Source organism: Danio rerio, chromosome 11 (genome assembly GCF_052040795.2).
Source record: "Danio rerio strain M-AB ecotype USA chromosome 11, GRCz13ab, whole genome shotgun sequence".
In the NCBI taxonomy this organism is placed as follows: domain Eukaryota; kingdom Metazoa; phylum Chordata; class Actinopteri; order Cypriniformes; family Danionidae; genus Danio; species Danio rerio.
In genome coordinates this window covers 33,108,150-33,122,922 of record NC_141031.1, presented here as the reverse complement: position 1 = coordinate 33,122,922, position 14,773 = coordinate 33,108,150, and the positions used below count along the sequence as shown (strand labels likewise).

General features: G+C 34.1%; 1 protein-coding gene and 1 long non-coding RNA gene across 3 annotated transcripts in view; both read left to right on the top strand.

Moving 5' to 3' along the window:
- Positions 1–14,773, top strand: part of LOC147834847 (uncharacterized) — a 337,793-nt gene that overhangs the window by 166,679 nt on the left and 156,341 nt on the right. The gene's annotated exons all lie outside the window — the stretch shown is intronic.
- Positions 2,959–12,582, top strand: cflara (CASP8 and FADD-like apoptosis regulator a). 2 transcript variants are annotated; one of them, NM_001313772.1, is made up of 11 exons: positions 2,959–3,118; positions 3,953–4,026; positions 4,127–4,652; positions 4,879–4,984; positions 5,124–5,259; positions 5,435–5,472; positions 5,567–5,630; positions 6,017–6,069; positions 6,160–6,238; positions 6,884–7,370; positions 10,882–11,431. In NM_001313772.1, the coding sequence occupies exons 3-11, from the start codon at positions 4,345–4,347 to the stop codon at positions 10,994–10,996; spliced, it is 1,386 nt and encodes a 461-aa protein (NP_001300701.1). In that variant the 5' UTR covers positions 2,959–3,118; positions 3,953–4,026; positions 4,127–4,344; the 3' UTR covers positions 10,997–11,431. The 2 variants fall into 2 exon arrangements, with proteins under 2 accessions (NP_001300701.1, XP_087128037.1); XM_087271911.1 differs by lacking the exon at positions 3,953–4,026 and having other exon boundaries at positions 3,034–3,118; positions 4,449–4,652; positions 10,882–12,582.

The window sequence follows — 14,773 nt, the reverse complement described above, 5'->3', positions numbered from 1 at the left end:
TCTTGTTTTGTGTTCAACAAGGAGAAACAGATATTAACATTTTAAACCACTTGAATATGAGTACATTTTTTATTTTTGGGTGAACTATCCATTTAACTTAAACCAGGGGTGTCCACACTCAGTCCTGGGAGGCCGGTGTCCTGGAGAGTTTACCTCCAACCCTAATTAAAAAAACCTGAATCAGCTAATCAGGCTCTCAGTAGATAAACTAGAAACTTCCTGGCAGGTGCGTTGAAGCAAGTTGGACCTAAACTCAGCAGGACCCCGGCCATCCAGGACCGAGTTTAGACACCCCTGACTTAAACCAAAACCTTCATGCTCCCAAAAAATATATCAAGTCAGTATGTTAGTAATTTGTTCCTTTAATTTAAGCTGTTTTAAACTGACGTTTAAAGTAAAACATGCAAAGACAAAATAGTGGAAAATTTGCACTTTTTTGATTAGAAACTGTTAAATTATTTGCTTTAAAATATGGAATTGGTATACGTTTGTAAAGTGTATCATTTTACAGTTTTGTTGTGAAAGAATCATCATCAAAGGATTCCGCTTATTGCACAAGATTCTTTGATCTTATTGTTTATCTTCGGGAGCTTTTCCAAGTGCTGATCTGTACAATATACAGTCATAATGTTGATCACAATGCAAGACCTTGACCTGATTTTTAAGTTAGACCCGCAGCCTAACACAGTTTCACAAACAACACTTGAATGACTATATGGAATCTTATCCCCTGGCAAAAAAGTAGCTTGTTTTCTGTAAACATGGTTTCAAAGCACAAACGTTGTTTTTGACAGCATGGACTCAACATTTAGCTTTCACACTGGGTGTGTTTCACTGGTATTTTGTTTACAATTTATAATAAAGTGTTTTATCTCATTTGTCGTTTCAAGTATTTTCTGAAAGTCAGTTCATTTCATTCTCATAAAGGTGTGTCACAATGCTAAATAATTACCAAACCTGTAAAAAACAAATTAATTATTACTAGGGCCAGAAACAATCTGCAGACATTTTTGCGGAGAATTTTGCAAAAGACCTGCGGATTTATGCTAAATGAATTTGGCAGAGTCATAACTATAAACTTAAATGAAATAAAATGTATTTTGTCCAGCAGTCACATCGGATGAAAATTTTGTTTTAAAACCCAAAAAGTTTATTTATTACTTTTAGTTGTGAACTCATTTTAAGCAATCAAATCTTATGAAATGTAGAAATTGCGTTAAGAGAAAAATATACAAAGCAAGACTGAGTAATACAAGAAAAAGACAACTAAATAAATAAAATACAATTACCAAGTGTGCATATTACTGTAGGACATCTCGGTGGTTCGAATTGTTAAGGGCCCCCAAATCACTAAATCCAGTCCTATATGTACTAATCATAGGTAATATGTCTAGATCATGCAAACGTTAAGGCACTGTTGAATGCTTTGATCAAATATTTGGAGGTTATATAAAAGTAATTTATAATGGTTTATAGTAAGTATGAAGCAAGTACTATAAAATAAGACCAAAATTAAATAGTAAGTTCTTATAGTTATCTGTATCTTTTCATCTATGAAATGTACTAAAACTTTCTTGTTTTCTCTTGAGCATTGCTTGTTTGCCCAGACACTGCTTACCTTAGATGTTGTTCATATTTGTTCAGTGAGTAAATTCACTAAATGTCTTATACTTGGCGTGAAAATTACAATAAAATGAGCAAATCAGCAAAATATTATTTTGCAGCAGCCTATGCATTTATTTCAGCATTAGAGTCCACAAATGAAAAATGTGAAAGGTGGAAAAAATCTGTTTTTATTCTTTTCAACAAGTCTGTTAGCAAATTAGCCGTAGTTGCATAACAAAACTGCATAAGTGAAAAAAAAAATCTCCAATAGAATCAGCTAAATCGTAACGATCACTTTAACATCTGATCTGTGCAGTTTTGGAACTCAAATTATGTAAATAAAAATAGTTGGTTAGACACATGACTTTATTTACATATCCACATACACTAAGAAAGCATAACAGACCATCTAATCATAGGATTGAGTGTAATAAACTAATTCAGGATCTTAATGTTGTTATACTTAGTTAGAATCGTTTTATAGTAAAATATACAAAACAAACATTGTGTCACATTAAAATGAATTACTATAGTTGATAATTTAAAATAACTACTTCATCTTTTACTAAACTGCAGCAACTTTTAGTTATATATATTATATATATAATAAATATATTTAAATATATAATTATTATTATCAGTCAATTTGTTTGTATTACTATTTTGTTGCAACTATAATTATCACAAATGACCAGTACTTTATGGTTTAACAAATCTATATAAAAACATAAAAACAAATATATTACTTACTTTAAATCACTATAGTACTTCATGTGGGAAATCATTAATAAAAAAAGTTAGAAAATTGAGCAAATAAATACTTATCGCTGGAGTAAAATAATAATATAGTGTTAGACATTTATTAAATGTAAAAAGATTTGTATTACATATAAAGATGTATTATAGCCTACACATATAATCTTGCCATATTTCCTTCATTATAGTGAATCCATTATATAAATTAAACCTGCCCAATTTAGATCGTTGATATATCTCTGAAAAATGTTTCAGCAAAGCCAGCAACGAGTATCTGCTATACTGACTTTGTTTGATGAATAATGACTGATCATCCATGAGGGCTGATATCAGTACAGCTTGTCTCGATAGAGGGGGAGCATGAGCTCTCGCTCCTCCTCCTATAAGCTGTTTTAATCCTGGTGTACGCATTAAAACAGCTTTCAGGAGGCAGAGCTAGAGCTCATGCTCCCCCTCTCTGGAGCTCAGCTCTGCTCAAATGGCTCTGCAGCGAGCACCCTCTCGTTTTAATGCGTGCACCAACCCCACCCCTAACCCTACCCCAGTGACATCACTCGTAGAAGTGCATGAAAGGAGGAACGAGAGCTCAAGCTCCCCCTCGCTGGAGCTCAGCTCTGCCTAAATGGCTCTGCAGTGAGCACCACTACTTGTCTCGATCGACCGGAACAGGGCGTGACTTCGCGTAACTCAAAGGCTTTGGTAACTTTGCTTTCGCTTTTGCTTCAGTTTGTCACGATGGCGACGTACGACGTAAAAGGTAAAAATATCATTTAAATACATTCTCTCTGATCAAATAGCTTACTTTTAGTAAGATTTTTTGTTATAGCTTCATACAAGTTAGTCGATAAACACTTAACGTTAACAAGTTCTATAAATGGCCTACGTAACCTACTATAAGTACAATTTTACCGGACAAATTCGGCTGTAAGTTGAAGAGTCCTAACTACTGAACGGAAGACGTTGTGAACAACATGTAAACAAAGGCAGTTCAAGTCAGTCGACGGTGAAACGTAGTAGTTGTTTTAGAATACGCGTATTGTATCGTTTTGTATTGCTGTTGTGACCTTTAATTATCTGCTCCGCCTGTATCTCTGTCCACGTAGGCTTTAGGAACAGGTGTAAGTTAGTATTGTCGGGAGACTTAGTTATTCATACATTCAACTTTTTGAATCAGCTCGAGTCGAATGTTTTCACAATAAAGACATTAAAGAATCGATTAATCTTTTACGACCGAAGTGGTTCTTCGGAATTCAAAAGTTATGCCAAAAACAATGAAAAGGCGTTGTTAGTAGATAAACGCTGTGAAATAGGCTAGTTAGTAGATAAACGCTTGTGTAGTGACGCTATACAAATTCCATGGTTGATTTCGGAAATCCCCTTGCTTAAGCACACTGACAAGGATGTTTGAAAACATCAAATGTAATGTATTTTAAAGAATATCAAAAAATACCACCGTGGTAAAATGCCCCCCACAAAATCTGTTGTGGATGTCTAGGTACTTTCCATCATTATGGTTTCATTTAGATTTACATCCATCTAGTGATGAGTCCCCTTTCTCCTCCTCTTTTTTTAAAAATTTTTTTTAACTTAGTGTCAGCAAAAGATGAAGCTCGCTGCTGGCAAAACCACCAAAGAATTTGGTGCTCCAAATTAAGGTCACTGAAGGTAATTCAGCCTTTTACAGGTATCTTTCATTTGTTGATGTTTTTTTTTATTTATTTTTTTATTTTTTTGCTAAATTGGGTGTTCTGTTTGTCTTTTACAGGTGTAAATCCAAAGTGGCTACATTCTTCCATTCTGTCAAGATAAATGCAATTTTCATTCATTGATTGCAAAAAAAAAAGAAAAAGAAAAGAAAAAGAAAATACAGCCCTTTTTCTAGACTAACTTAATTAGATTTTAAAAATGCATAGAAAATTCAATTCTGCTTTTAAAATGACCCAAACTATTACCTAAAGTATTTATACAACACCATACGGTGAAATGGCAGATGGATTTTCTACTCTGGTTAACAAAGTGACCGCATCTCTTAGCAGCGACGAGTCTAAGATCCTGCTGTATCTTTGCACTGATTTGTTCAACAACAGTTGTGTGGAAGAACTGAGAGGAGATTTGCTGGCCTTTGCCCAACAGAACCCCAATCAAGCAGGTCAACCTCATTCTGGAAATGCTCTGCTGATGGAGCTCATGTTTCAAATGAAGCGCTATGATTTACTACGCAAAGTTTTTGGCACCAACAAACAACAGGTAGAAGGAATTCTCAGAAAGGAGCGCGTCATCTCAGATTACAGGTAATTTATTCTTCAAATGAACACATTTCAGATATTTCCTAACCCATGACCCATGTGGTGGAAAAATACAATTTTAGTAAAGAAGAACTATTTTAGAGCTTGACATTTGTTTGTTTTTTTAGGTCATTAGAGCAGTTTCATTAGAAATACCCATGTAGAAATACCCATGTGTGTTATTTACACTCTCTTTTGCAGTACGATTATTGAATTGATTACTTTTATACAGGGTTCTAATGGCAGATGTGAGTGAAAACTTGGATAAAGAGGATTTACAATCTCTTATCTTCCTCCTAAGCAGTATCCTGCCCAAAGAAAGATCAACTAGAGCTACTGTAAGACCTTACTGAATATTTCTGTCTGTTCAAATTAATATTTATTCTGCAGAATATTTAGGTAAAACTGAACATGAATATGCTATTTTTCTAGAAATGTGTGTGCTATTTCATTTTGGTTTCAATTGATTTCCAATAGAGCTTTCTAGATGTGGTGGTGGAGTTGGAGAAATTAAATGAAGTATCTTGTGAGAAGCTGGACTTTCTTGAAAAGTGTCTTAAAAATATTCGCAGAAATGACCTTGTCAAAAAAATTCAGGCGTACAGGAATAGAGGTCAGTCCCTTTTGAAAGAAAGTAAAAGAGAAAATCTTCTGCAAAAAAAAAACATGCATTTCTATAACGCACCACAAAGCTCTTAATTTGGCAACTAGACTCAGTTATTTTATTTACTAATATATATCAAATAAAGCAATTACGTGATTAAATTTACTAAATAAAAATTATTTAGGTCAGAACATGCCATGTGCCGCTCCAAATACCTTTAAGGTAAGACATTTAAACAAATATATTGATACAGTATATGAAAAGTATATAAAGCATATTTTTAAACTCTTTGTTTTTCTACTTTTTAAAATTTCAGTTCACCCCTATGCAGTGTCAGCCTTTTGAAAAGCAAGTGAGACAATCACAGTGCTTCAATCATGGTGAGTTAATATGTAGGTATGTACAGTATGTGTAAAGCGGGTGTAAAGGGATAGTTCAAACAAAATTCTGTCATTATTTACTCACACTTCACATTTCACAAAACTAATTGAGGTTCCTTTTTCTGTTGAACCCAAACTTTATTTTGAAAAATGTTGGAAAGCTTATACCACTGACTTCCCTTGTATTTGCTCTTCTTTCTGGGCAAGTCATTGGTCACAGGTTTCAATTTCCAACATCCTTCAAAATAACTTCTGTGTTCAACAGATGAAAAATGAGCTCATAAAGGTTGGGAAGAAACCATTCGAGAATGAGTACATGATGACAGAATCAAACATTTGATTTGCTTAATTATCACTTTATTTTTGACCCTGTGATCTTCTTCTAGAGTTCAACAAATTGAAGCTTTCTGTGCCTGAAACAGGGATTCACTATCAACAGGTAAGTTATCAGCTTCTCGGCTGACTAAAAACAATTAAAATAGAAATTGCCATTCTTTTAAAGTTTATAAGTTGTCTTTATATCTGCTAGGCTATTACAGAGGAGTATCAAATGAATCCCGAACAAAGAGGCCTGTGTGTGATTATTGACTGTGTTGGCTATGATGGAGGTAAGTGTGTGTCATACTCTCAAAATAAAGGTACGAAAGCTGTCACTGGGGCTTTTGTACCAGGGCCACATTGGTACTTTAAAGGTACACTTTAATACTTTTTAGGTACTAGTATGTACAGTCACAGTACAACTGAGGGACTGTTTGGTAACACACACTTAAAAAAAAAAAGGTACTGCCACAGTGATTTTTGTACTTCTATTTCTGAAAGTCTTTCTCTTTTGTATTTGTTCTAGAGAATCATCTAGAGAAAGTGACCTTAAGGTCCTCATTTAACTAATAAAATACTATAATTTCTTTATTGACTTTTTTCATAAGTTAAAAGAGGATCATAAGGTCACTTTCTGTTTTAGGTGGGGAAAAAATACCATGACAGTTTACACTTTCTGAATACTTGTTTTGCCCCTGGTTTCATTGACACTCTTTATTCCGACAAGTGTGCTCAGAGTAAAATAAAAAAAATCCTATATTATACCCCTGATTTTCCTAACAAATTCATAATTTTCATACAACATGATTATTTTCCCAGTAATTACAAACTGGGGAAAACATTGATGTCAGAACAGAACTAACACTGTGGATGTTCATCATTTTCTTTTACACATAACTTCTGCATCTAAACATCTACACATTGTGTCCTTTCAGAAATGTTGAAGCACACGTTCGAATGTCTGGGATTCAAGGTCGTTTTTCACTCTCTCTTGGGTCTGAAGGAAACCCAGAAGGTTTTGGAAGATCTGAGCCTGAACAGAATTCTTCAAAGGGTCAGATGCTTTGTCTGCTGCCTCATCAGCAGAGGAACAAACACTCATCTGTTGGCTACCGACTCGAACAGGCTCGGCATCAACCTGAAGGATCTTAAACAGCTTTTCAACGCAACCAAGTGTCCAAAAATCTTCTTCACCCAGCTCTACAGGATCACAGAAGCCCCAGTAATGCCCTCAATGGATGACGAATACCTTGAGACAGATGCACCAGCTTCCAGGCAGTGTTCAAACACAGGAAGTGTTCCAATGCCAGCGGACGTCCTCTGGAGTGTCTGTACAGCAGAGGTAAAACTGCTGGAAGAGTCCGGGCACCAGTCGGTTTACCTGAATGCATTGAACAATGCTTTATTGAAAGGACATGAGAGGTATGGCCACTGTTTATAAAACATTTCTTAGTGCCTAATTTACCAATGTTAATAGGACAGTTCACAGAAATATTTTAAATTACTCATCCGCTTGTTTCAAACCTGTTTGAGTTTCTTATGTTGGAGACAAATTATTAATATAACATTTATTCTGAAGGATGTTGGAAGACTTTTTTTTTTGTTAACAATATGGATGTCAATGGCTGCTGCTCTCCAACATTCTTCAGAATATATTGTTTTGTGTTCAAGAATCATAAAAGTTTAGATCTGCTTGAGTGTGAGTAGATGAGTAAATTAATTTTTGGGTGAACTATCCCTTTAATATTTGAAATCATGCATTTATTTGTTCCTTAACATGAAATAAATGTTCTTGCTGCATTGTATTACACCAGCAATGCTAAATTATGAAGCTTATTTGTTAGTACCATAAATGGTCTCGTTTTAATCAATGCATTTACTAAGATTGAGCAATATGTATTTTAAAAATAGCAATTTCTGGGAAAGTCTAAATGAAATGTTACATTCAGATGTGAGACAAACCAATGTTAAAACAAAACTCGTTACTAAAACAGAGCATTTAAAAACGTCTATAACTGCATCACTCTGGATTCAAACCCATTACCTCTGCATGCCAGTCAGGAAGTCTCACCACTTCACTAAATCACTTAAAAATTCAGGTGTACAACGTGGGGTTTAATACCTCAGTTTGCTGAACGGTTTCTTTGTTGAAGCTGTTCAGAGTAATACATCACAACTGACCACAAGGTGTCACTGTAGAAACAGGTTTTGAAGCTTCGACAACTTTGCTTTGACTGTTTAAGTGTTTTATGAAGCCTCGCTTTGCCCACCACCAGGGCTGGACTGGGGCAAAAAATCAGCCCTGGCATTTTGGGCCAGAGCGGCCCACTAAATTCAATCAAAATGCTATCGATCTATGCACGTCATAAATAAAAAAAAATTATAAAACACAAAAGCCATATATATTAAATAAATAAATAAATACAAACTTTAATCTCAATTTAAATTTCTGTATACTGTCCATAAAGATATTTGTTGAGTTCTAAAAAAAATACACTATTCATTCATTTATTTTTCTTCGCATAAGTCCCTTATTTATCAGGGGTTGCCGCAGTAGAATGAACTGCCAACTATTCCAGCATGTTTTACGCAGCAGATGCCTTTCCAGCCACAACCCAATATTGGAAATCACCCATACACACTAATTCACACACTCATACACTACAGCCAATTTAGCTTATTCAATACACTATTCACTCAGCCTATATTCAATAATAAACATAACAAAAAAACTGCCTGCTAATGCATGGGCAAATCTTAAAAGGGAACAGTGTTACATTTTAACCTCTTTCTCCTCATCCTGCTTGGTCATCTGCTTTCATCTAAACAATGAAAACATAATATAAGGAAATTTGTTTCATTTTGAAATTATGATTAACAGACACCAAACAGCCTCGTGTAGCTGCATATTTATATGAGCGTCATCTTCACTCTGCATATTTATAACAAAACAGGGCTTAAATACAACTGCCTTCTTTCATTTCCATTGAAAAGAATGAACTTTACCCTGTCTCTTTTGCAGAATATCAGTTTTAATAACCAATAATGACCATTATAACAGTGTAACGTACATTAAATTTAAACGATAAAGGTAAGCAATCAGTCAATGTGCAGAATCAGTGTATGTGGTTACATTAATTAATATATTAGCTTATCTTTGCACTCAGCCAAAACAGTTAACTGAGAGCAAGAGATTCAAAAGACATAAGAGTTGTTAGATAGAGACAACAAGATAAATTCAATATCACGTTTAACAACTATAGTGATATGAGATCATCCAGCAGATGAACTGTCTGACATGCACTATACTCTCACCTGGGGTTTATGCTCAGCCGCTGAACTACTTGGCTGCAGCTCTTGGCAGAGAGTGTGCATGTGTGTGGTCACGTGATTTGCGCTTTTAGCCGTGTACTAGATTGTACAGAGAACTTTTCAGAATCGCTAAATGAAACGCCGGTGTAATTCCCGCGATTTCTCTGCGCCTCCCTTGCGTTTCTTCTCTCTGACTCTCGACTATTTTGACAAATACACACAGACGACACACGCTCACACGGAGTCCAAAATAGGAGTTTGTGATTGGGCCAGCCCAATGTCAATACCGAAAAGAGCCAATGGGCTGCAGAGTGTCAAATGGGCCGGCCCGGTCTGTCTGTCCGGGAAAAAAGCATCTACTTTCAGAGTCACAGATCACAGCAGCGTCAATTAATAAGGCAGAAAAAAACGATAGGCTGCTAAGCCTTTTATGGGCCGATCAGATCATAAGATGATGCCTGGCCCAAAAAGTACGTCGGCCCACCGGGAAAGTGCCCGGTCTGCCAGATGGCCAGTCCGCCCCTGCCCACCACTATTTATAAGCTGCTTTCTAGCTGTTTTTAAGGGTGTTTCCGGCTTGGGAAAATTGGTCCTCTCTTGTATGAGTCCTTTGTAAATCCATTAATTTGAAAAAGTACACAACAATCAAGTGGATCTGCTTCCAAAATATCTGTATTAGTTTGACACATCGTGGACAGATGTTATCATGAGACAGAATGATCAGAGTGCCATAGACTTTTGCCCATTACAATTCAACGCATGAGTTAGCAATAGATCACCTGTGACAAAGCATACATTAGCTCCTCGTGAGTTTTCAACTGATTAAAAAGCTGATAATGTGTATGCAATTTAGGGCTGCACAATATATTGCAATATATGATTTACATCACAATAAATGTGTATCGAAGATGTGTGTGATAAATTACATTTATTTTATGCATTGGTTGTTTCAGACCAATCACATTGGCCTAATTATTTTTATTGCCACCTCTACAGTAGTTGCTGTTCTGCTATTAGCTGGAGCAACCCAAAGGTGAACCCAGAGCTGAAAATTAATACTTATGCCGAGAGTCAGACATGAGAGGAAAAGGACAAGTGTCAGAATATCTGCTGAGGATTTCACTCATTCGTAGTGTTTCAGACTAAATGTTTGCATCTGGACAGTTTTAGTGTGAATTATAATTAGTTATATTTTACTTGTTTCTTTTACTATCATTACATAACTTATTATTTAAAATTATTTAAAAGCAGCTAATAAAATTCACATTTTTAGGGAAATGTTATATCATAACATTTTTAACATAATTATCATGATACTTAACAACAATGTTATATATGTTTCCAGTCTCAAGCAGCCCTAATGCAAATAAACAAGCTCAGCACAACAGAATTGCAATATTTACAATATTTGCAATAAAATCCATCTTTAGGTTTGTCGTTAATACAACATTATATTCATTGAGACCATTAGTTATTGCTTCTTGAAATTTAACACTGAAGCCGCCATATTCAACAAGAAATGTGTCAGTGTTCAATCAATTTTAGTTTTCCTTTTGCAGACAGAGACCAATCTGATCATGAAATCCCGTTTATTTATATATATTTTTCCTTTTATTTGCAGAAATGTGCCCATATTGGATGTCATGAAGGAGGTACAAAGAAATGTGTTGAGTCACGATTCTGACAATTACCAGCTTCAGCAATCTCACACACTACAGAAAAAACTCTACTTATAAGGACAACACAACACAAACCACTCCATACTTTGGTTTCTGTTTTCTTACAAACGCTAGTAAAAAATGTTTGTAAACAAAACGCTGCTGCTAGAGTAAAAACTTAGCATAGCTACATACTGCCATTAATGCTGTATTATTCAAGTATGTTTTGTTATATGTTTGTTTAATATTTATTTGTCACTTGTGGCAGCTAATACAAAAATGTTCTCATTTGCAGTCAGAGTACTATCGTCCTGAATACCCTTAAGTCATTAGTCAAGATGTTGTTTATTTGTTTATTGCTTCTTAAATACTAATCAGAGCAGCTTTACATTCACACATACATACAGATTACATTTGAATGCTCCAAAGCAGAAAAGCAACGACAACTGGCAGTGAAAACACTACTGAACACCACTTTTATATTCCATCTTGCATATAAAACTCTATATAACCAAATAACCAAGAAGTATTGTCCAACAATTTTATCTTTGTTGATGTGTAGTATGAGTAAATATTTGTTTTGTAACTAGAATTATAGACCATTTAGTACTAATCAATCAATGCACTTTTAAAGCCCTAATTATTTAGACCCTCTTCTTAAATGATCCGTGAATGCTTTTCATTTAGGCATTGATTTTAAAATTAGTGATGAAATTACATTTTCTTAGACCAGGGGTGCCCAAACTCAATCATGGAGGGCTGGTGTCTTAGAGATTTAAGCTTCAACCCCAATTATACACACCTGAATCAGCTAATCAAGCTTTATCTAGGTATAAACTTCCAGGTAGGTGTGTTGAGGCAAGTTGGAGCCAAACTATGCAGGACACCAGCCATCCAGGACCAAGTTTGGGCACCCGTTTAAGTCTTTGTCTAGTTTTCAGAAGAACCAGTTGAATTACAATTACATATATATATTTTTTTCTTTGAAGGTTATATGTTTATCAATATCTAAAATATATATATATATATATATATATATATATATATATATATATATATATATATATATATATATATATATATATATATATATTAGCTATTGTACACTACTATCGGAAACCTAATGATTGATAGTCATTTTCACTAGAATGTCATTGAAGGTCAAGAAAGATGTGTATTAGCAGATTAATATATAAATGTATAATTGTATTGATTATTTTCTTTTCTTTAAACTTTAGTATACATGTATAATTGTCCTAGAATGTCATTGAAGGTCCTGGAAGATGTGTATTAGCAGATTGATAAATGGAATTATAATTACTCTTTCCCCTTCTGTTTCAAACGTTACTGTGTATAATTGTCTATAATTATCAACATCTAAAAAAATAACACATTGTACTTTATAACCTGCTTTTGTACTGGAGTCCTAACGATTAATAGTCAAGGTGGCAGAATGTCATTGAAGGATGGAAGATGTGTATTAGCAGATTAATAAGCTTTATGAATGAACTGAATGTGTGGACAGCCAAAAATCTGAAAACACTCCTGGCAGCATGAAGTGAGTACTTTTTTTTTTTTTTAATTATTATTATTATTATTATAAAAAGCTACATAAATGCACAAATAAACTTCTGTCTTTCTTGCAATAAACTATATAAACGACAGAGCCAGTCCGCAGTTATTTTTGGAAACAAGAATGAATGTACATGATTAAAAAATAATAATAATCACCCACCATTTTGTTTGGAAAGCGTCACGTTACCATTATCAATTCCCGCTCATTTTTGAGTTCGCGCGTCATGACCGTAAATTAGCCGTCAATGTTTGCCATAAACATTCCGTTGTTTAGTAAGAAGATAAACTATATTGGTGGCTGAACATTGTCGGTAGGGAACATATCGGAGATTTTGTTTTACATTAAGCTACAAATGTATTATCAGTAGCGTAACTCGTTTGCTAAAATTAGCATAAACGTAGCACATAGGCCTATATGTATGTTGGAGAATTTGCCAATTCCCTTTATCAGCTCAAAGTAAATAATACGAAAGTTGTTAGTTTAAAATGTTTGTGATGATCAATTTACTTTTTTTTACAGTGTTATATAGTAACAGCCAAGAAGCCTAGGATACGTTGTTCCTTGTTTCCTGACACTCTTGTAAAACTAAAACTGTCATCTAGAAAAAGAAAAAAAAGTCTAGACAACGAGTAAAGTGAGTACTGAAACTTATGTTGGGGGAAAATGATATTGAGCCAATATTGAGTCACTGGCTCTTATTTCACACATTTTCTTACAGATGCTTTTTGATCGAGCTGTGATTTGAAAACAAAATGCAATGAGATTAACATTTAATGAATCAACGAATGCGTACAATTATAATACTACAATAATATGTGAAGTATGCACATGTATATAATTGTGTGATTTGGCTAGAAAAGTTTGAAAATGCACCTGGAAAGAGGAAAATTATAGGAAAATGTGTTTTGTTCTTTTTAAAAAGTGTGCACAAATGCACAAAGTTTTATTTAAAACTAAATTACATCTGAAAAACACTAACAAAAAATCTGGTCGTGTACGTAGCTAAAAAGTCATTGCAAAAATTTTTTTTTAATGAAATCAGTTCATATGGTTAAAGTTAATGGTGTCGATCTTTAGGTCAGTGAAATTCTTGTGTATTGTTTAAAAATTAAATCCAGAAAAAAAAAAAATATTTGTTAGAATGTGTCCAGCCCACTTGAGTTTCACAGGCATCTGTTTGTGTCATATTAAAAACAACATCCACCCAGATCAAGTTCCATAAAATCTAGAAAGCAATTATTCCAGCACTTTGTACTTCAGGTTGGTAAGAAAATATGGTGATGGGAAGTGCAGTGGTTAATGATACAAACTCAGTTGAAACTGCTTCAGAATATAAATGCATGGTTAATGAAAGTTGCAATGAAAAAGTTCACACAAAAATAAATATTTGCTGTTCATTTAGAGAACCACCAAAGATGTGACTTTTTTTTCTTTAGTTAAACTTTTGAAGATGTTAAAATTGTGGTCTTTAGGATTGACAGGTTCTTTGTGAGAAAAAAAAAATGGACAAAAAAAAGTGGTTCCTATTTATGATGCAAAATGATTAATCTATGCAAGAAAAAAAAATCATTACAAAATTACTGCTATTACTATCTTTTCATTTTATGAATCACACGTTACATTTCCTGCTGAAGAATGAAAGTCATCTTATGCATGGCCTGAGTTGTGAAGTTGCTTCCATGACTTTGGCTTGTACATCTGAAACAAAACATTAGACTGAAAAAAACACAATAAAAAAGTATGAACATCTATATAAATGTGTAATTTGCCTAGTAAAGTTTGAAAATGCACCTAAAAAGTGCTTAAACTTCACTTTGGAAAAGGCGTGAGAACAGATTACAGCAACAAAATATTTTATATCTTTTAAAAAGAAAACGTGCATTTAGAAATTTATTTTTCTTTTATTTAGATTTTTTCCCAGTCTCAGTGTGATTTTAAGATAAAAAGAAGGTACACAAGTGCACAGAGTTTAATTTAAAACTAAATTACATCACGAAAACACTAACAAAAGAAAATCATGAAAAAAGTCATAGCAATTTTTTAAGAATTCAGTTTACATGGAAAAAAAAGTTAATGGTGTCGATCACTAGGTCAGTGAAATTCTAATCTATCATTTAAAAATTAAACCCAGAAAAAAAAAAAATTGTTGGAAATGTGTCCGGCCTATTCTCAAGTTTCATAGACTTCTGTTTGCGTCATATTAAATAACATCCACCCCGATCAAGTTCCATATCATCCAGAATTTCCGTTGATTCAGAGAGCGATTATTCCAGCACTTT